Source organism: Zootoca vivipara, chromosome 3 (assembly GCF_965207765.1).
Source record: "Zootoca vivipara chromosome 3, rZooViv2.hap1.1, whole genome shotgun sequence".
Lineage (NCBI taxonomy): Eukaryota > Metazoa > Chordata > Lepidosauria > Squamata > Lacertidae > Zootoca > Zootoca vivipara.
The window spans coordinates 90,238,710-90,259,837 of NC_142586.1; the positions used below are offsets into that span (position 1 = coordinate 90,238,710).

General features: G+C 41.6%; 1 protein-coding gene across 6 annotated transcripts in view; it reads right to left on the reverse strand.

Annotated features, from left to right (window-relative positions):
* Positions 1–20,530, reverse strand: part of MIA3 (MIA SH3 domain ER export factor 3) — a 36,746-nt gene extending 16,216 nt beyond the window's left edge. For 3 of the 6 annotated variants that reach the window (XR_015949353.1, XM_035111390.3, XM_035111389.3), the window contains exons 1-6: positions 19,704–20,308; positions 17,196–17,329; positions 10,605–10,691; positions 7,134–9,888; positions 4,929–5,204; positions 2,939–3,078 (exon numbers count right to left, since the gene is read on the reverse strand). Coding sequence is in view for 5 of the 6 variants with exons in the window: in XM_035111390.3 (XP_034967281.3) it covers positions 2,939–3,078; positions 4,929–5,204; positions 7,134–9,888; positions 10,605–10,691; positions 17,196–17,329; positions 19,704–19,872 (3,561 nt within the window). In the remaining variant the exon portion in view is untranslated. Of the gene's footprint in view, positions 1–2,938; positions 3,079–4,928; positions 5,205–7,133; positions 9,889–10,604; positions 10,692–15,016; positions 15,169–17,195; positions 17,330–19,703; positions 20,309–20,329 lie in introns of those variants that run through there. The other 3 variants (XM_035111392.3, XM_088667377.1, XM_088667378.1) reach the window with 3 other exon arrangements.
* Positions 20,531–21,128: the final 598 nt, after the last annotated feature.

Genomic DNA, 21,128 nt, shown 5'->3' on the forward strand with positions numbered 1-21,128 from the left:
ACAACAACATCCTACACATTTAAGTATTTAGCCAAGTTAAACCTAACATAACCTTAAGTCTAAACCCCTGATGACTTTCAAGTTGTTAGTTTTCTTAAATTATTCCTCATTAGAAAATATATCTTAAAAATTCAGAAAGTGCATTTCAGAACCCATACTTTACTAAGTTTTGAAGTTGTGTAAATTATTATTTTATCTGCACAATCAATACACTAACACAAAAATGCAGAAATTCTATCAGAAATTTCAACATACTTCACCATGGTGAAGTGTGCTGAATCAAAGGTATGTACAGTATGTTGAATTAAAGCTGTTGGATCCTTGATAGCTTGCTATTACACCACACATTTACAACATCTTGTTATTGAGAGTTACACAAGCTTTCAGTTTCATTCCCAGAAACCTTTGCATCACTAGGTGTACTGATACAGTACGCAGAAAACAGGGGGTGGGGTGGAGAAACTTGGCCTCTGTTCACACAGAACTCAAAACACAATTATTCCAGGTTCCTATGTCACTATAGATCTTTCCACACAAGAAGAATTAGGTATTCGCCATACTGAAACCTATGACACATATAGCAATACAGGATCTATATGACCTCTCTCCCAAAACATATAGACACAAGAAAACTTTACTGAAATGTGCATAATTCTAATTTATGTTTTCTAGAGTTGTCTGCAAAGTGGAACGGAAGGATGCCCTATTTATTTCCTGGAAGGTTATTTATTTCCTTGAGGTTACATGATACAGGAGCATGAGGCTTCAGAGCGACATTTACAAGCAGCTCACTGTAAAATGGGGGCTGGGACGAGAGAAAGCAGTCAAGATGCAACTTCAGGGCCATTTACTGAACCCTCGAAAATTGTCTGATCTCCTCTACACTCCTAGCTCCTGTGAGCCCACGAACTTGGAAGAACTACGAAAGCTGATCTAAACAGGTTTATCCCCTCTGGAACTCTGTATTTTGCAAAAAGTCATTTCAGGGCACAGCTTGTTTGAGGGCTGTGCATGCGTTTTAAAAACAGCATTACATTTCCCACCCCCAGCAGCAGCACCGGACCAGCGTTTGTTAAATCTTTTTCTGCGGATCCACATCTGCCCTGCAAAAGGGGGTGGAGAGAGGGGCAAGGAGTAAACAAATCCTCCTCTGTCCTTCCCTGTCGTTTCCTCAGTCGGATGGAAACCCACGTTTCCCCTTCTCCCTGTGTCATCTCAAGCACTAATTTCACCTAGTTTCTCCTCGCAATGTCTCTAAAGGCTCATCGGGTTACTTTCACCTCCACCCAACCCCCCACCCGCATCCCTCGGCCGCTGCTGCTGCCGCCGCCGCCGCAGTCCTTTGCCCAGGTGCGACGGAAGCCCCCAACGCGCGCTCGGAGCCGTTAAAATATGAAGAGCCCTGGAAGGCGGGCTCCCTGCGAGAAGGGGGCGACAAGAACCCCCGCGACTACAACTCCCCCCCCTTCCTGGGACCCCGCCGCCAGCACCCGGCTCCTTTCCTCGCCGCCAGCACCCGGCTCACCTCCAGAAGGCGGCCCGTGAGGGATGCGTAGCCCCGGGACAGCGGCCCCAGGAGAAGCGTCGCGCCGCCACCGGGGGCGCCGGGAGGACTGACGGACTCCATACGGGGAGAGGTGGGCGGGGAGAGACGCTTGCCACTATCTGAACGGGAAGGAGGCGGCGGCAGTGGCGGCGAAGTTGGCCCGTTTCTCCCCGACCGTTGATACGGCGCCTGTGTTCCCCGCAGGGACACGTCACCTCGCGCTGACCCTTGAGCGATCACGTGACGTCATCGACCCGTGCCGGCAGGTCAGGGGGAAAGGAGATTCCGGAAGGGAAGGTGGCCGCGCCGGGTCCTTGCCGGAAGTGGGTGAGGGCGGCAGGGCGGGAGCAGCGGTGACAGACCGGGACGGGTGCTCTTTGCTTGGCAATGGGGTGGTACGTTCCCGTGGACTCTCTTTTGACTCCCGAAGGAATGCGCTGGATACGGGGAACTGGAGTTACAGCGAGAGCACGGCTGGAGGCGACCACAGGCTTCAGCCCTCAAACGAATCTGGTTTAAGTTACTATGGAGGCAAAACTGTTTGGCTTCAAGAGCAAACGTGTACCTTTTACATTCAGGTGTGTGCAAATGGGGGGGGGACCACCCATTTGTATATAAGGGGAAGTCTAGAAGAGCAGGCAATGAAGGCTCTTATTTGAGCAGGAGAGCAGCATGTGTGTTCCTACTGCTGGTTTTCAACAACTAAAAATCATTGCCCTGCATGCTGCTTTTCTCATAGAGGGTTCCAGGTGTGTATTTACATAAATATTTTAAACATGCTTGCACAGCAGTCAACTGTCACTGAAATTACAGTGGTACCTTGGTTTTTGAACGTAATCTGTTCCAGAAGACCATTCAAGTTCTGAAACATTTGAAAGCCGAAGCCTCTATACGGAAAACTCAATATGGAAGCTGCATGACATGTTCGACAGAAGTGGAAGCCTCAATACGGAAAACTCAATATGGAAGCTGCATGACATGTTCGACAGAAGTGGAAGCCTCAATACGGAAAACTCAATATGGAAGCTGCATGACATGTTCGACAGAAGGCGTGTTCAAAAACAAGCATTTACTTCCGGGTTTATGGCGTTTGAAAACCAAAATGTTTGTCAACGGAGACGTTTGAAAACCAAGGTACCACTGTATTTAAACATCCTTCTGTGTAAACGTGGTTCAGACTCTGTTGCAAGCACACGGGTGCATAAGGCTGCAATCCTATGTATTTCTACATGGGAGGGATCCCAACCAAACAACAGTGGGACTCACATATGCACATGATCAGGCAGCTGCATACCCTTCGATTTGCTTAAATTTCTTTACAAATTTTAAATTAAGCATGTATTTAGATATTAACATCACACTGATTATATACACCGTTAAATAGGTACTCACAATCTCTGTGAAGGGGCGCATATTTTCCTTTGCTGATAAGATAGCACCATCCAAGGCAGTAGTAATATGTGGAGTGGTAGAGTCTGCATCTGATGGATTAGTACTCTCTTCTGTGGCATCATCCTTAGCATTAATTATACCTTAGGTTAAAAAGGGTTCCATATGTTATTTTCACTAAATGTTTTCAGCAAAAAGAAAAAAGCATCTTAAAGACGAATGCGTTTCTTTTGGCATAATTATTAAAACATTTATCTTCTGTTGTACATCAACCACATCCCTTCAGAAGAAGGGAGAGTCATAAATACATAAATAAAAGCAATAAAAACTGGTCACAATTCAGACTAGTTTTTTTATATTTCACAAGGATATGACCTCACTGTTTACATTTCTTCTACATTGTGTGTGCATTACACATTGAGGAAGACACTTCATGAAAGTAGGCTCTAATCCAAAAATATGCAGGAAGAGGCAATCAAAATTTATCAATTACTGTATATTTGTTCAGAGGCCCTACTTAAGTCTTAATTTAAGTGTATCCCAGGACACAGCTACATTACTGTGGTGAAGAAAAAGCATTTTATAGGTGTTATAACACTGTGACACCAGATGGCACTGTGGAGTCCCGTCTTTCACCAACATGATTTCCCACTATGAGGTTTACAACGCATTTTCCTGAAACATTTTTTAATGTGTCTAGATTGAGCCCCAGACCTGTACATCTCAATATTGCAGCTTGTTTACTCATTAGTCAATCTGAGTACAGTAAGTCTTGAACTCCATGGGACTTACTTTTGAGTAAATATGTGCTGGCTAGTGCTGTAAGTGCACATACTATTGCAACCTAACAGCATGATCCTAAGCGTGTTCACTAATTAGTAATTCATATGTCCCAGTAAATGTCTTTAGAATTGCACCCTAGTGGGTTAAGTCAGTTCAAACACACTACTGATTCACTCATAATGCAATACCATCATCATACCACAATTTAGAGAAAAACTTTCTAAATCTAAAGAGATTTGTTTGTAGATCCTTACTTATATGCAGATACATTTTCTCTGTTGATGACCATAATTTTAGAAGATCTTGTCTGCTGAATTGTTGACTTGAAAATGGTAACAAAATAATCACTAAGTATCTTACACTAGCATATCAAGGTAGGATTTCTATAACACAGGTTCAAATTCTGAGCCCTCTGTGCATCTCTCATTTAAATGGAGGAAACTCCATATGTACAGAGGAATCTGTCATGTCTACAGAAATGAGCAGGCGCTCGTCTGGATAGGAGAACTCCACATGCACCAGAAGCTCAGCAATCATAGTAAATTGCTCAATTAGGGTGTTAACTTTAATTTCATAAGTAATTTCATTCATGGCTGAGTTGGAAGAACATGAGACTCTTAATCTCAGGGTTGTAGGTTCGAGCCCCACATTGGACAAAATATTCTTGCATTGCAATGGGTTGGACTAGATGACCCTTGCGGTCCCTTTCCAACTCTACACAATTCTATGAGAAGTTTCTATATTTTTCTTTGTAAAGAAAAACCTAGACAATAATGTTATCAGCAAAATATACCATTTTGAATACAGTGGTACCTCGACTTATGAATGACTCGACAACTGAATTTTTCGACTTACGAATGGGGCTAATGGCCACGCGCTTACGAATGTCTTGACATCTGAAAGGAAACCGTGGCGGTTTTAGATAGGGATTTTTCAACTTAAGAATTTTTAGATAGGGTTGCTTTGACTTATGAATTTTTCCGTTTCCAATGCATTCCCTATGGGAAATCCCATTTCCAATGGCGTTTTTCGACTTACGAATTTTTCGACCTACGAAGGTGCCTTTGGAACGGATTAAATTCGTAAGTCAAGGCACCACTGTACAAATATGCCTACTTTATAGACTTAATTTGGTATGCTTCCTTTAAAAACTACATTGCTTTTTGTTAAGAGAAAGAAGTTAAATAACAACAGTTATCAAAAAGGTTACCTGGAACAACGTCCCTCTCCATTCCTGAATCAATTGATGTAAGAGTCGTATCCGCAATTGGTAATATTTTGTCACTGTCAAGGACCCCCTTGATTTCTGTTTCATCCGAAGTTCCAGTCTTTTCCAAAATATTCCTGTGTTCTTTTGGTTGATCTGGATGAATAATTTCTTCCTTTGCTGCTGACATCTGTTCTACATCTTGTGGTAACTCTTGATCTGGGTTCTCTACAGGGCTTTCTATAGAATGTCTGTCATGCTCAGTTTCCTTTGCATTAGCTACAGTGAACAGAAGTATATATTTTAGTTAGGTTATATGCCTGCCAGCACTTTGCCTAATTCTTAAATTAAATTTCACATTTTTATTTGTTTGGAAACACATTACTTTCATTTCTGTAACTCTGAATTAGGAATTTCTATAGACATTTTTCAGAATACAGTACAAATATTAGTAATATAAAACACTCCCCCCCCCCGGTAAGAATGGCCACTATCCCCTGCAGGACTTGTGAACTTCTGTTAATTTATTCTGTTTTTATCCTGCCTTTCTTATATCATAGAACTCAAGGGACACATACAGTTTCTTCCATGCCGGCCAACTGACCAGCTTAGCTTCAGCAACATTGCTGCATATTGTTGTTTCAGATTGACCCCTTTGAAGAATTCTAGATTCCGTTTTAAATAAATAAATTTTCAACTGGAGAGATAAGCTTAAAATTTTAAGAAACTGACCAACAAACAAACAACATATATTCAGCCTCAGGGTTTTTACAGACCATTGTCAGGACTTGCCAACTCAAAATATTTCCACTATTTAACATTTGTTCCTGAAAAGGAAGAAGTGAAACATTTCCAATGGTTATGGATTAGCATCCAAAACTCCAACATGGATATGTAGATTATATGTAGCTGGAAATGCAGCCCATTTTCAGTGGGCCTTTCAAGATTGATCAAACTTTCAATCTTTCTTTTCTTTTCTTAGTAGCACAGAATACAAATTACGATTGTCTACCCCAAGGTTGGTAAACTAAGGGTGAAACAAATGTACAGTATGGTAAAACTTTTTGTCATCAAGTTCATTCTTGAGTTTGGAATTTTAATAAATCATGATATTCCACAAATTGATGCTTCATCTCTCATGTTCATTTTGAATGTAGCAAATATATAATAATCAAACATTATAAGAACATATGCTCTATAATTATAAAGTTCTTATTGCCAGATAGTGCCAGCTGAGCAACTGTGAAGGTGGTCAATTTGTGTGGCAAAATATGCATGCAGGCCCTAGACCCTTGTCTGGGGAACAGAATGACCTCCTGCTAATATGACAAGTTGGCTTATCCCGTTAGAGACTTTCTAGGTAAAAATGAAATTCTCACACTTGGCCTTCACGAGCCTCAAGCCAAAACAAAGAACAGGCTACAGCTAGTTCTTGGTGTGGTATTTACAGACATACCTCGGGTTACGTCTGCTTCGGGTTACAGAAGTATTTTTCGCTCTGCGCACGGTCTGCGCATGTGCAGAAGCACACTTTCGCGCTTTCTCGGGTTATGTACTTTTCGGGTTACGAACCGCAACCCGGAACGAATCAGGTAAGTAACCCGAGGTACCACTGTATTTATTTATTTATGTCCCACTTGTCACCCTAAAGTCCTTTTGAGTGTTATTCAACTAAGTTTTGCTCAGAGTAGACTTATTAAAATTAATTGACCTAACTTTGTCATGTTCATTAATTACAGTGCATCTTCTCTAAGTAAAGCTTACTTGCGTACTATTCTGTATCCCTCAGACTGCAGGTGGGGGTGTCACATTTGAATGCAAAATAAGCTCCCCCTGCATAGGTATTTCCATTAAGGCTTTCAACATTAAGCACATTCAATTCCATTCTGAGTAAAACACCATGATTTAAATCTGGAAATATTTAATTTGTTAAATCCACTGAGCAATTAATCATTTTGATTCAGAGTTCATCAGCTGTCTTAAAAAGTTTCCTCAGCAATTATCCTAGACCAAGGGTTGGAGAAACACTTTAAATAAGTTCAGCATCAAGTTTGCAGGTGCCTATGTGTCAAGGGTTTCTGGCGTATTTTTTAGCCCTGTCAATACCTCAAAATATAGCACAATCCTACACAAATCTTCTCAGAAGTTCCACCGAGTCCAGTGGGTCTTATTCCTAGAAATGCATAGGACTGCAGACTCAAGACTTACCTGTAATGGATTCACTAGAATCCATCCCAGATTCCAGAGGAGAGGCAAGTGGAGCACTCTCGCTAACTGGAGAGTATTTTTGCCTTAATGAATACATTAGTTCCTGGATGTCATCCATTAAGGCAGCTTCGTCATCAAACAAATCAATTTCCTTGATCACTTCTTCTTTATTTTCTACCTCCCTGGAATCTAAAACTTTGTTCAGAACATCCAGAATATTAGACTCTGAAGATTCAAGGATTCGGTCCAATGCCTCTTCAGTTTCTGCATGGTTATCAGTGTGTTTCTGAGCAAACATCAGCTCCAACTCCATGTCATGAAACAAAGATTCTATTCTGAAAATATGTTGCTGTCCAAGATACTTTTGGATACGTGCAATACGTTTTTCATCAAGAAATTCTTTCATTATATTGAGCTGCCTCACAGACTCACTGTACTCTGGCTCTGCAGATTCATTTGTTTTTTCTGAGACACCTTGAGGCCCAAAGTCATTGCTGGAATGCTGGTGCTCTGTTGAGGTCTGTAACTCCTCATGAAAGTCATTCTTGTTTTCTAACTCAGAAGTATTTATTTTATTTGAAATTATTTTATCATGTATATACTGGGTTTTTTCCTGAAGCAGAGAATTTTTCACTCGAGGCTCCACTTCCTCCTGATTTTCCTCTTTGATATCCTTCCTCTCACTCAGCTGAGAATCTTTATTTATTTGTATTCCTTCCTGTGCCTCATTCCCATCTTCCATGCCATCTTTCTTGGCCTGCTCAAGTGTTGTTACTGCATCTTCTCCTATTGCATCAACAGGATTAGCAGCTCTTGAAATAGCACCATTTGGCATTTGCAACTGAGTGATACCACTTTCAGCCTCTAACGTGAAACTTTGTTCATCTGCAAGTCTCTCTTTAGTCAGTTTTGCACTCGCTGCATTTTCATCCTGTAGTAACTCCTCTTCTAGTACTTCAAGGAAATCATCTTCTTCGGCATCTAACGCCACAGGCTTAAGTTCTTCTGTGTTTTGCTGAGTAAGGTTTCTATGTTGTGTAACTTGCGTGGATTTTTCTATAATCAATTTCTTCTCTTCCTCCTCCTTTTTTAAATCCTGGATTACAGTTTCTTGTTCAGATTGTAAAATAGGCACTTCAGTATCTTCCTCTGGGGGAATGCTTTCCATAGCAGAGTCATTTGAATGCTTCGTATTACTGAGCACCTGCCCAAGTTCAAGGTCTTCTCCGCCTTGCTTTGTTTTGTCTTCCAAAAGGTCAGAAGTGCCCAGTTCAGGTTGAGATTCATTTGTTAGTTCTTCCACCAAGTGTGGTACAATGTTCATTGGCTGTTTACCTTCTCCATCTTTCCCCCCTATTTTTTCCCATAAAGTTTTGTGTTTTGTATCATTTTCTAAGCTATCTTCAATGTTACCATCTCTTGTTTCCTTGTCTTTTATTATTTTATGAAGAGAAAGGCCTTCTGGGTCATCTTTGATATCACCTAGGGGTGGTTTTAAATGTTTTTCCTTAGCTCCCATGGATGCTTTAGGCTGCCGGCCACCTCCATAATTAGAAAAGGCACCAAAATCATGTGTAGAAGTGCTTTGCAGTTCTTCTATGGTGGGTTCAACTTCAGCTTTTGCATACTCTTCTTCGTAGTCCTGAGTTTCATGTTTTTTCCCCTTAGGGTCCCCAACATCTACATTATGCATCTTCTTTGTAATCAGATCATTTTCTGGTGTGATGCTATCATCTTCTGCTGAAGATTCTGAATGAGCTAACATATCTGTATTTTCGTTCTTGCTGATTAGGACCACTTCATCGTTATCTTCATCATCTTCCTCCTCATCCTCCTCCAGATTAACCTTGTCCCCATCAGTTTCATCAACTGTTCTTTCACCTCCACTGACAATTGCAAAAAATTTATCACCTAAATTTGTTAGTAAACTGGAGTCATATTTTTTCTCTTGAACAAATCTTCCTGCAGCTTCCACAGTGGCATCATCATAGTCACTAGTTTCTGATTCAAAAACCCCATCAGATTGCGTCTCTTCAGCTTCTGGATCTTCTGATGATTTTGCTTCTTCTGTAAAAGACAGCAAAGGGATTCCTTCTGACTGCTCCTTAGGTTCTTCAAGCTTCTCTGTATTGTAAGAGTCAATGCCCAGATCTTCGCTGAAATCATCATCTAGCGGTGTAACAAGGCTTGTTGTCTCATCATCAGACACAAGGGCATCTGCAGTTGAGCCAAGTGTTGTTTTCAAGTCTTCCAGTACTTCGTGTTGGCGTGGACGTGTGTCAGCGCCATCATCTTCGCCTCCATTATCTGATTGTTTAGCTTTGCCCTGAGATACATTAGAGTTTTTGGCACTTTCATATTTTGGCACTTTTAATGGTTCTTGCAGCATTTCTTCTGAAGGCTGATGTGCACTTTGGTCTCCCTGAGGATTGTCTGTGTTACTATTTACAGCGAGGTCCTCACTCTTGGAATCAAGAGCTCCCTCTACATTCTCGTTATTTTCAAAAATAAAATTGTCTTTTTGACCCATTTTTGCATGGTCTTCACTGTCGACTTCCGAGCCTACTTCAGAACCATCAGTCTCTGGTTCTACTGACTCTGTATGCTCAGCACCTTCTGTTTCCTCTTCCTTTTCAGTTTCTAGGTGAGCTTCAGCATCACTAGCTACCACGTCCTCTGATAATTTTAAAAGCTCTTCTGCGTTGTAATTGTCAAAATCATCCTTGCCTCCATTAAAGCAAACAAAGTCTGTTTCCTGAAAGAAAATAAATAATCTTAGTTACTTATGGAAATAATTTATCTTCTAAAATTTACTACTTTATTGACATCTTGCTTTAACCTAGCTGAAATTTAGATTTTAATTGTTCCCACTGATCCACAAGGGATTCATCTAATTAAAATGGACAGTAAGAACTCCTTTTGATTTTGAACAAATTTAGTGCTACAATCCTGTGCCTGCTTACTTGGAAGTAAGGCTTTATGGACACATGCGTAGGATCAGGTTGCACAGAACAGAAACCCTGATAAATTGTGATGAATTGCACAATGGATGTTGCTTATGCAAACAGGACTTCCCCTTCCTCTGCTCTCTATCCCGCAGCCTCCCACAAAATCTTCTCCAGAGGACTGGGAACCCTCCAGAGCAGGGTTGCTGCTGCTGTTGTTTTAGTGTGTGGGAGGCTGCAACGGGGAAGGGGGGAGAAGTTTTATCACTTGTGCTGGTGTGATCCTGGATCTCAAACAGAGGAATTTATTGGTCTAAAATACAGAGAATTTTGATGTTGGAGAAAATATTTTAAAGAACAGCTTTTTCCATCTTAATCTGCCCTTTCCCCTTCTCCTGGGTTCATTTATATGGTTTGTTTTAAAGTGAGCCCTTTAAAAAACATGGGTACCGGTATATCCATGCATATTCCCGAGTCTTGAGAACTGAATAGTGTGTGGATCAAAAGAAACTTGCAAATGACTTACATCTGTTGGCAATTCTAGTTCTTCATAGGTATAAATGTGATTTATCTCAAGTAAATCCTTTGGAAAATATCCAAATTCATTTCCAACCTGAGAGGAAAACAAGGAAATGGAAGGGTCAGTATAAGAAATTGTTTTGTTTTAAGTATTTCTGCCTGTTTAGAGGCAGCTTTGCTGCGAATGCATAGAAGTGGCACTTGCAGTCCATCAGAAGAACTGGTCATTATATTTGGCACATCAATTTCCTATTTAGTACAATTTTTGGCCCCCTTAAACCCTTTTAAGAATAATGGGGGTCAGGAATACAGAATAAAACAAGTTTTTATGTATCTGAAATTAAATGTCAGCTACTGTTAAAAAGGCACTATTTGAAATTCATCCAAATAGGCACAGTTAAAGGCCACATACCCTTAATATTGAAACCATCAAGCATGCTTGCACATGTCATTCCATTAGGGGTCAATAACAGTTTGAGGCATCTGGTATATGCAAATGCTTTGCGTCAGCTTCACTGAGAATGTAAAGGAAATATATGGAAACATCAATGCCTAGATGCAGAATTTCTCCACTTCAGCTTGGAGCACTGCAGAAAGGTATACAGTGGTACCTTGGTTTATGAACTTAATCCATTCCGGGAGTCCGTTCTTGAACCAAAGCGTTCTTAAACCAAGGTGAGCTTTCCCATAGCAGCGGGGGATTCAACTTGCACTCAATAGGAAGCGGAACATGTTCTGCTTCCAAGGCAAAGTTCACAAACCAAAACACCTACAGGTTTGCAGCGTTCTTAATCCAAGTTGTTCATAAACTACCAGTAAGCTGTTCTTAAACCAAGGTACCACTGTATTAGATTATTAGTCAAACTCCAGGAAAAAAAATAGTTCTAAGTCTTGCTGAAATATGGGAGTGGCACTCTCACTAGTGCATATTTATTTGGAGGTTCCTTTAATGGAACTTGCTTTCAACTTATGGAATTTACTAGGACCTTTGATCCACATTTGAAGCATACTGTGGGCATAGGTGTGCCCAACTTCATCTAGATTGCATTCTTTTTGCCTGGCTCAAAAGCTGATGTTTGTCTTTGTTTCTTGTACTTGATTATTCTGTATTTAACAGTGTATATTCAGCACCATACTCTTCAGAAATTAAATGTAAAAACCAACAGGCATTGTGGTACTTAGGATCAAACTAGGTGTGATGTTTAAAGCATCTTTGCATTTTTACATTTGATAGCAGCCAATGGAAAAGAATTGGGATCACAATCTCACAGGTGGAGAGCGGGGTTAAATCTTCCTTCCCCTGCTGCAGTCATCTGCTCCTCTGAAGCTGCAATTTACACTGGCAGGAAAGCTCTAATTTGGTTCTGAGAGACAGGGCTCAGAGGTAGAAACCATTCTTACATTGTCTAAAACTGGGAGAGCATCAATTGGGAGAGTATGGCTGGAATTTCCAGCTTCTATACAAGCAAAGAGAAAATATGACTTTTGCATATACAAAGCAGGTTTTTCCCTGCCATCCTACTTTGCTCTCCTCGAAATCCATTTTTCTACCATTGAATATAACAATAATGAGATGTTTTCATTGTTTTTAAACCTAGCATGAGAGAAGTTGCTTCCTAACAAACAGCATATTTGCAGAATAAGTTATGGTTTGTAGGCCAGCATCACATTCAAAATGCCCTTGTGATATTCTCTCATTTTCAAATACACCACCACCACCCTGCAAACATTTTCCAGTATTTTAAAGTCTAGATACTTTAAAATTTGACTCCTTGATATTGTTTCAATTATTCACACTCTACATCAATGCAAGACCACCCATTAATTCCACACAAGAGGCAAGATGCTACTCTAGTAAAATGCAAACTATGGAAGGAAGCTACTGTAAATCTCTCATCCTAAATGTGGTGACTAGAGAGTAAGTCCCTCTGAACACGGAGGTGCTTATTTCTGAGTAAATATGCATAGGCATGCACTGTCTGATTTTATCCCAGCTTACTGCTTTCTAGAAAAGATTCACACTTCTGCTCTTATTCAGTTCTTACAACTGTTATCAGGAAACCAATATTAACAGCCGAGAATTGCTACAGAGATTAGATAACAGACATTTAGAAACTGGCAGAACACATTAAGTAAACAAACGCTAAAGATAATGTGCTCAGTTAGAATGCATTCCATGAGTGTTGCCCCTTTCCTAAATATCCTGGTGGTTTTATTGCCAGGGAAACATTCCAGATATTTACTCATAATTAAATGGACCACTTCCTGGCTTCAAATAAGTTAGTAAAAGTTGAGAGCAGATTATTCAGATGTCTTTTCATAGGGCTTGAGAAATATATTTCAATTTCTCAATGCCAGATTCCTATGTTTTTATTATTATTAAGGAGTCTGCATCAAACTCTTAGATGCCAGTCCTATGAAGAGATGGAGAAACACAGTTCTTGGCTGCAGAGCATCAGCATCTTTTTGTCTGCAGTTAAACCAGATATTTATCTGGTTATCTGGCTTATAGGATGGTACAGTAAAATGAACATCTGTTTAGTATATAATATTCTTCTATGAGCAAACAGAACTAATGCTAGCTGGATGTGTTATTCTCTTTGTTCAATATTTATTCTTAAATATTAGTGCAAACTACTGTAGTAACGTCCAAAGTCAAGGTTGCACAATAGGTGTTCTTGACATGGACTGCATCTTTTTTGTAGCCGGAATGGACAATTTTTTTGTATTAATTTTGTAATCGGTTACAAAGGATTTAAGATAGTTGTACTCTCACCTTGACCTTTGCTGAGTTACCTTGACCTTATTATTGTATACAGTTGTTTGTATGCACATTGATTTGGCTAATGTGGGTGTGAACTGTTTAATTATTTCTTTTGTTTAAAAACTTGAGCCTCTAATTATCCAGCCTTCTGTTTCAGAGCCGGCCCTCTCAAGTCTTCATATAAAGAGCTGGCAACCCTGGAAACAGATGGCTCCTAATTATCCAGGTTATTTGTGGCACAGTAATGTCAGAGGGGAATTACTGTAAGGACACAATGATTCCATTCTGCCACTTTCACCGCATGCAGTGCTTTTCCTGTTTCAACTGTGCAACTTTAATTGGACTGTATTGCTGGCAGAGAGTCTGCTGTGCCATAATCCCAGTTGTGTATTCCAGTGAAAGCAGCACCTCCTGGTAGCTCATGGGGTTATAATGGCTCATAGTGTCAGACTTTCCTTTACAAAGGAAAAAAATATGCTCAGCATGCTGCAAGGAATTCTATCAACCAGACAGTACTGTGTAAGGGGCGGGGGAGAGCCAGGTACACTTTTCATTGGCCTCAGAGGGCTAAATTGCCTACGGGAGCCCACCAGGGTCCTGTCGGACTTAAACTGTCCTCCTAAGAACATCCCAGGCCTCTGACAAGCTCTGCACAGGCCTGCAGTCAGAATACCCAACTTTAAGGAACTGTTCATTTGTTATTTAGCAGTGACAAATTATAGCCTAGTAGGAATCTATAAGTCTATCTTACCTTTCCTCTGACATCTCACTACAAAGAGGAAGTAACATTTGAAGTAAGGTCTATCATGTTTACTGAAAGCCACCATCACCTTAACAGAGGCCCCAATCTAGTGAGTACAATAGTACTTAAGATCCATTGATTATGGTATGTTAGTTGCTGCTAACTTGTCCCATTCATTTCAGTAGGAACCTAGGAAGCAGCCTTATATTGAGTCAGGCTGTTAGAGTTGTATCTCAGTATTGTCTACACACTGATTGCTCTCCAGAACTTCAAATAGCAAGCCTTTCCCACTCTACCTAGATTGAACCTGCGCTCTTTTGCATTCAAAGCAGTTGCTCTGCCAATGAGTGATGGCTCTTAAATAGCTTTGTCTGGAGCCAAGCCAATATGTGTGTGTATGTGTGTGTGTGTGTACCACATTTTAAGAAAACACAATTAATGCTCCAAATATGACACAAATGGTATCCTTTATCATGCCATTTCTAGTACTGCAAAAAAACAAAAACAAAAAACTGCTGGGTTACCTCCTCTGTTCAGCTAAGAGATTGATGGTTCCTCAATGGAATCTACTGACATTAAATGTTCTCCTGAAAGGGAAATTTACCCACAAGAATGGGATTCAAGACCAGTGCTCCTCATGGTATAGGAGTAGGAAAGAAAGGAACTATCACTTACTAAATTGGGGGAAGGACAGAGAGAGCTGTGAGTTTAGCTCAGGCACCCCCAAACTCCAGATGTTTTGGGACTACAACTCCCATCATCCCTTGCTAACAGGACCGGTGGTCAGGGATGATGGGAATCGTAGTCCCAAAAAATCTGGAGGGCCGAGTTTGGGAATGCCTGGTTTAGCTGAACTGGAAGCAGCTTCGTGATTGTGGTACGTGTCTACACTGTTGCTATCTAATGCAAGTACCGGTAGTTTTGTTGCTTCACTTGCTTGTAGAATTCAAAAATAACAAGTCTCTAATGCTCTCTCATGCTGTAGGAGTACCCTTCGAATTCTCAGCAAATGAATACGTTTTAAAAAGCACAGAGCGATGTCAATGAAAATACCTTTAAACGTCTCTGCAGGAAGCAGTGAAAGAAAGAAAGAGTAATTAAAATGTTAGTTGAATACCACCACATATCTCTTCTGGTAAGTTTTACTCAGAGTAGACCACCTGAAAATAATGGACCTAACTTAGTAATGTTCATTCATTTCAGTGGGCCTTGTTGTGAGTAAATCTTAGTTGAATGCCACCCAAACAGTTTCCCCCCATTTGTGTTAGATGTGGAGCTGGTGGAGAGTGAACCTGGGCTCTTCTGCATTCAAAGCAGTTGCTCTGCCACTGAGCTAGGGCCCTTAAATAGGATTTAAGTGTGTATGTCTCTGTATCCAAGCCATTGTTGTTGTTTTTGTGTTGTTAGTGTACCACATTTTTAGAAAGCACAATTTATGCTCCAAATATGAAACAGATGAGATCCTTTATCATGCTCCAGAATGCAATTAAAATATTTCTCTTGTGCAATACTGCCTTTATGGTATATCCTTCCAAATTTTTCAGGACCAAGCTGCAGATTTTGTAGTTGTAAGCTTCACTCAAAACTGCTCTCCATTTCCCGATCATGGGGTAGGAGAAAAATTACAAGGTCACAAAATCTTTTCCTCCCATGGGTGAGAAAGCTATTAGGGACACAATTCTGAATGGACAAATGGCAGAGTAGAAGAGGGTTAAGCAGTACACAATGCTTTTCAACAAAAAATGATGGCAGAAACAGATAGATAACATGCAATTGCAGGCAATATATACTTAGTGGCTCAAGCCATTTTCAAAATAAATTCTACCATTAAACAAAAAAAACCCTTTCAAAGTGGTAATACATGTCACAAAAGCATTTTTAACTGCAAATGATTTACTAATGGACTCTCCTTCCTTGGAGGTTTTTAAGCAGAGGTTGGATGGCCATCTGTCATGGATGCTTTAGCTGAGATTCCTGAATTTAACAGTTACCATCAACCCCCTATTTACCTTCTGAACAAAGGAGAAATATTTAAAATAAAACTTGGAGGCATGAGTGTAGATCAGGCATCCCCAAACTTCGGCCCTCCAAATGTTTTGGACTACAATTCCCATCATCCCTGACCACTGGTCCTGTTAGCTAGGGATCATGGGAGTTGTAGGCCAAAACATCTGGAGGGCCGAAGTTTGGGGATGCCTGGTGTAAATAGACCATTCCAGAGAAATCTCTGGGACTGAGGTGAGTCATATGTGTGGATTCCAAAGCAGTGAAGGCCCACATCATGCAAAAACGGTCAGGTTCCCAATACCCAGTGTAAAATGTGAGTTATTGGACTTTTCAATCATAGGTGCTGACATTTAAATATTAAACAGATTGAAGAATTTTGAGTCAAGTTGAAGCAAAAAAACAAAAACAAAACTCATCTGTTCAAGGGTTCGTGAAGTTCTCAACCAAAACTCTACAATTCTATTATAACTAACAGGTATCTGTTGTCTCATTTGGGTGATCTGGTAGATTTGCATCTACTCAAAAGTTTTCTGAGTCAAGGCATGATCTCTTTTGCACTAGAAGCTGATGGTGTGCTATTTGTAGTAGTGCCAAAAAACCCAAAAAAAACTGCAGAGGTGTGAGTTTAGCTGGATTGGAATCAGCTTGGTGATTGTGTTGCCTCTTTTTAAGCATTCATTTACTTCCAATAGGCTTTGCTTGTATAATTCAAAGTTAACAAGTCTCTTATGCTCTCTCATGCAGAGAAAACTAAAAGGCTGTAGTGGTATCCCTCGACTTCTTGGCAAAGTAGGGATTATTTAATGAATATGTAAGATAACATAGCACAATGTGAAAATACCTGTGAACATCTCTGGGAGAAGCAGAGAAAGAAAGAAAGATTTAAATGTTAGTTGAATACCACCCCATGTCACTTCTAATAATTTTTACTCAGAGTACTGTAGATCCACTGAAATTAATGGACCTAACTTAATCATGTTCATTAATTTCAGTGCGCCTTCTCTGAGTAAAGCTTCGTTGAATACCACTCATACTGGTTTTTTTTTCAATTTGTGTTAAACCATATAAAGTACTTAAAAACTTACACTTCCAGCCCAAAGCTCATGTGTTCTCCCGGTTAATTTATAATAAACGTACACCGATTCACCTTCTTTAAAATCTACAAAACGACAATCTGGGCCTTTAAAATCCTTCACTGCTTTTCCTCGACACATTAGCACTGTTGAAAGAAAATGAGAAAAAAATGGCAAAATAAATAAACACCCGTTTTCTCAACAGAAAAGGAAGCCTGTCTATAACTTGCAGTCCATGTGTATGAAACAATGTAGCCCAGGAATGAGAAGTTATGGCTGGTGAAATTCTAAGTTACTTTGTGTCTTAAAATGTTTGTTAAGGCAAAGAAAGGGCATAATGAGGTTTCAATGTACATTTTATTGAAGACGTTTCTCCTGGAAAAATGTACCTTAATGGACTCCACGAATATATCCCAGTATCACAATCCTTCACTATATACCAAAGGCATGTAGTCATATGCATTATGCACTAGGGTGCTATTTGTTTATTTATTTAATACAGTATGTTCCTTACTCGCTTTATGCAAAAAAAGAAATCTCAAACCAACAAAATAAACATAAAATCAATTCAAAACTAAGCTTAAAACAAAATACAATACAAAATTCCTAAAAAGTTCATCCACTAATACAATAAGAGGAACAAGGCCTATACCAGCCACCCCACTAAAATATGAGCACAACACTAGATGTTAATCTAACCACAAAAACTGAGTGTTTCCTAAAAATTGACAATGAGGGTGCTAAGTGTGTTGCCCTGTGAAGAACATGCTGAACTGGGTTGATTTTTGTTTAAAAAAATAAAACCTCGAAACTGTATTTGTTTCTATTTAAGTTAAATTAATTTATTTGTGAAAGAAAGGCAGAACAAGTATCAATAAATAAACAAAATCAATGAAAAGGGTTCCAAATTCTATTTTATAATTCACAAAAGCTTATCTTTGAAAGGTGATGTAGCTAGGGAGTATTTCTACTGTACACACACAACTGTACAGTTAGTTTAACTGAATATTAAAGTCTACAATTTTAGTATAGGAATGTCAAACTAACAGCACAAATCTATGCATGCTTACTTCAAAATAAGTGCCACTAAGTTTAATGGGGGATAGGATCACAGTTTATAGCTGCAATACTATACTCAGAAGTCACCCCACTGAACTCAGTGGGACTAACTACCAAGTAAGCCTGCATAGGTACAGGTGCAATCCCTATACACATTTAACAGGACATAAGGAAGTCATCCTTCCAGTTAAACAAGTTGAGGAGTGGGCTGTCAGTAACAAAAATTAAACACACAGAATCTGAACCTACAAATCTGAAACGTCTGAGATATTCTTACAATGAGTTCTGGATCAGAACAATACATTTTAAACAAACAAATGCAGTCATCTAATTAGCTATGAACCACTCAAATAGATGAATATTTCCAAGAAAGTGAATTTCATATGTCAGGTTTCTTTTGAGTAATTTGATACAGGACAATGAAATGAGAAGAAGAGGAAAATGAGGTCAAGAATTTGCTTCTCCTAAAAAACGGCTTCTAAAGGATGCAGATTTGTTAACAAGCAAAAAGGAAGACAAATACTTGATGCTTATTAAAAGCAAATCATCCTGGTGACAATAGTTAGTAGTACAGAGACAGCAGTAAGAGAAACAGGTCCAGCAATAAGTTTTTACTGGGTGCGTGTATCAGACCCTCCAAACAGGGTTAACCCAACCAAATAAAAACAGCCCATGAAATCACTTGGGGGCAACCATTTTTTAGGGTGACCACAACCAAAGTCAGGGGCAAAGTAAGAGATGCAGCCTAAGACCCTTCGACACCGTATGACATCTCAGACTGCGTGGTGGAGCTGTTTCGGTGGGTGGGGGGGATAAAATGTAAAAGGGTCGGGCCCCCCCCCCGGCTTCCAGTTAAAGTCAGCAATATATAAGAGTAATAATGGTGATCGGGATGATAATTATCGCCGTCTCTACATAGGGAAGGAATAAAGCACGCGCAGCTTTACAAAGTAGAAGATGACAGGTAGCAACCTGCAAGAGCACATTTGATGACGGGGGGGTGGGTGGGTGAGAGACTGAGGCAACACTTCCCAGTTTTAGCCCTCAAAAATAAATCCCACTGTGTTCAATTAAGCTCGGGTGGTGTTTTTGTTGTTGTTGCAAGTTTCGCTCTGGCACAAGCTAAGCAACCGTGTCAAGTGGGGGCCACCCCTGCCAGGAGCAGCGGGCCCTAGGCAACGTGGACGGATATTTAAAGTAACAAGGGGTAAAATGATAGGGGGAGAGATGAAGAACCCCGCCGCCCCTCCAGGGACCCTGGGAAGAGCGGTGGGGCAGCAGAAGCACCCTCGCGGCTCTTCTCCCCCACCCCACCCTTCGAGGCAAGAGGCGGCCCCCATCCGGAGCCTCTTCTCTGACGCGGCCTCGGAGACGCCGCCACCGCCGGCTCCTGCAAAGGCAGACAGTCGCAGGGACCCGGCGGATACCCGGTCGCCTGCCTCTTTCCTCCCCGCCACTTACTGCTGCACTCGGGGTCCGCGCACCGCTTCCACTCGGCGAAACGGCGGTCCGGGGGGGGCCCGCCGGGTTGGGCGCAGGAGGGCAGCTGGGGGCACAGCAAGAGCATCAGTAGCGGCGGCAGCATCCGCCGAAGCGGCAGGGCGAGGGGCCGCCACCGCGCCGCAGCCATGTTGGGAGTTCGCGAGGCTGCCCGGGCTGGCTGGCGCCGAAAAAAAAGAAGCGGCGCGTGGGGCGGCCGGGCGGGGGGAGGCCAGAGCAAGACACGTCAGCAGCAGCAGCAGCAAGCAGAGCCCGGCTGGAGAAGGATGTGGGGAGGAGGAAGAGGAGGAGGAGACTCGCCCGCTGCCCCAAAGGAGCAGCAGGAGGCGGAGGAGGAGGAAAGGATGGAGGAGAACCACACCCTGCACGGCGGTGCTTGTACATGTACTCAGGGAGGAGGAGGACCAAGAATAGGCGCGCGCGCGCCCCACTCCTGAGGCAAATGCACCTCAGGCGCTCTCTCTCCCTTTGCTCGCCTCTCCCTCCATCCCCGACTGTATTTTTTATTTACAGGTGGGTAGCCGTGTTGATCTGAGTCTAAGCAAAATAAAAAAATTCCTTCAGTAGCACCTTAAAGACCAATGTACCGTATGTGTGTCTGTTCACTTTGCGCCCCCGGTTCTGTATCTGGCAGCACTGCCCCCCCTCCCGTCTGTCCTGAATAACTGCCTGGCGGACAGGCGGTGAAAGGCAACAGGTCGGACTTGGATGGACCTTCCCCGGTCACGGTCAGTGGGGAAACACAACTTCGCTTCCGGCCTTCCTTCAGCGGCTCGGGAAGCCGCCGCGTATGTTTTCACTAGAGCAGGGTGGGCGGGTGGAGCGAGAGAGCTCCCGTCAGGCCCAGCCTGCCCGCCCGCGTGGCCGGTGACGAGAGGCCGACGGGAGTTGTAGTTCGGAGGGCCGCGGGGGTTTTGACGCTTTTGCAGGGATTTGTTTCACCTGCGCCCCCCTCAAGTAAATCAATAAAAATATTTAACTGAGGTTCTGGCCCGCCCGCCCCCCCACGTTAAGCCTACCTCCCCAATATAAATCCTGGCTACGTCCATGGTCCTGAGGTGGTAGAACAGGAAGTGTCATTTCGGACTGCAGGAGGATAACACCACATCTAACTATAGGAGCCAACTCCTAGCGGCTGAGCTCCCTTCGGTACTCCCAAATAAAATATTTAAGGGGGCTCCAACCGAGTTAATAGGCATTGCCACCCAATGGTGTGTGTGGGCTTCATCTTGTAAATCGATTATGCAGGGTGGGGCTTACCTGGGCCTCCCCAATATTTTATTCAAGTTGGCCCCCTGCATCTCACATAATTCCTATGTACAAAAATCTTCCTGCAAGTAGAAATCTAGCACATAAGGGAGTAGGATAATCTAGAACTGGTGGGAA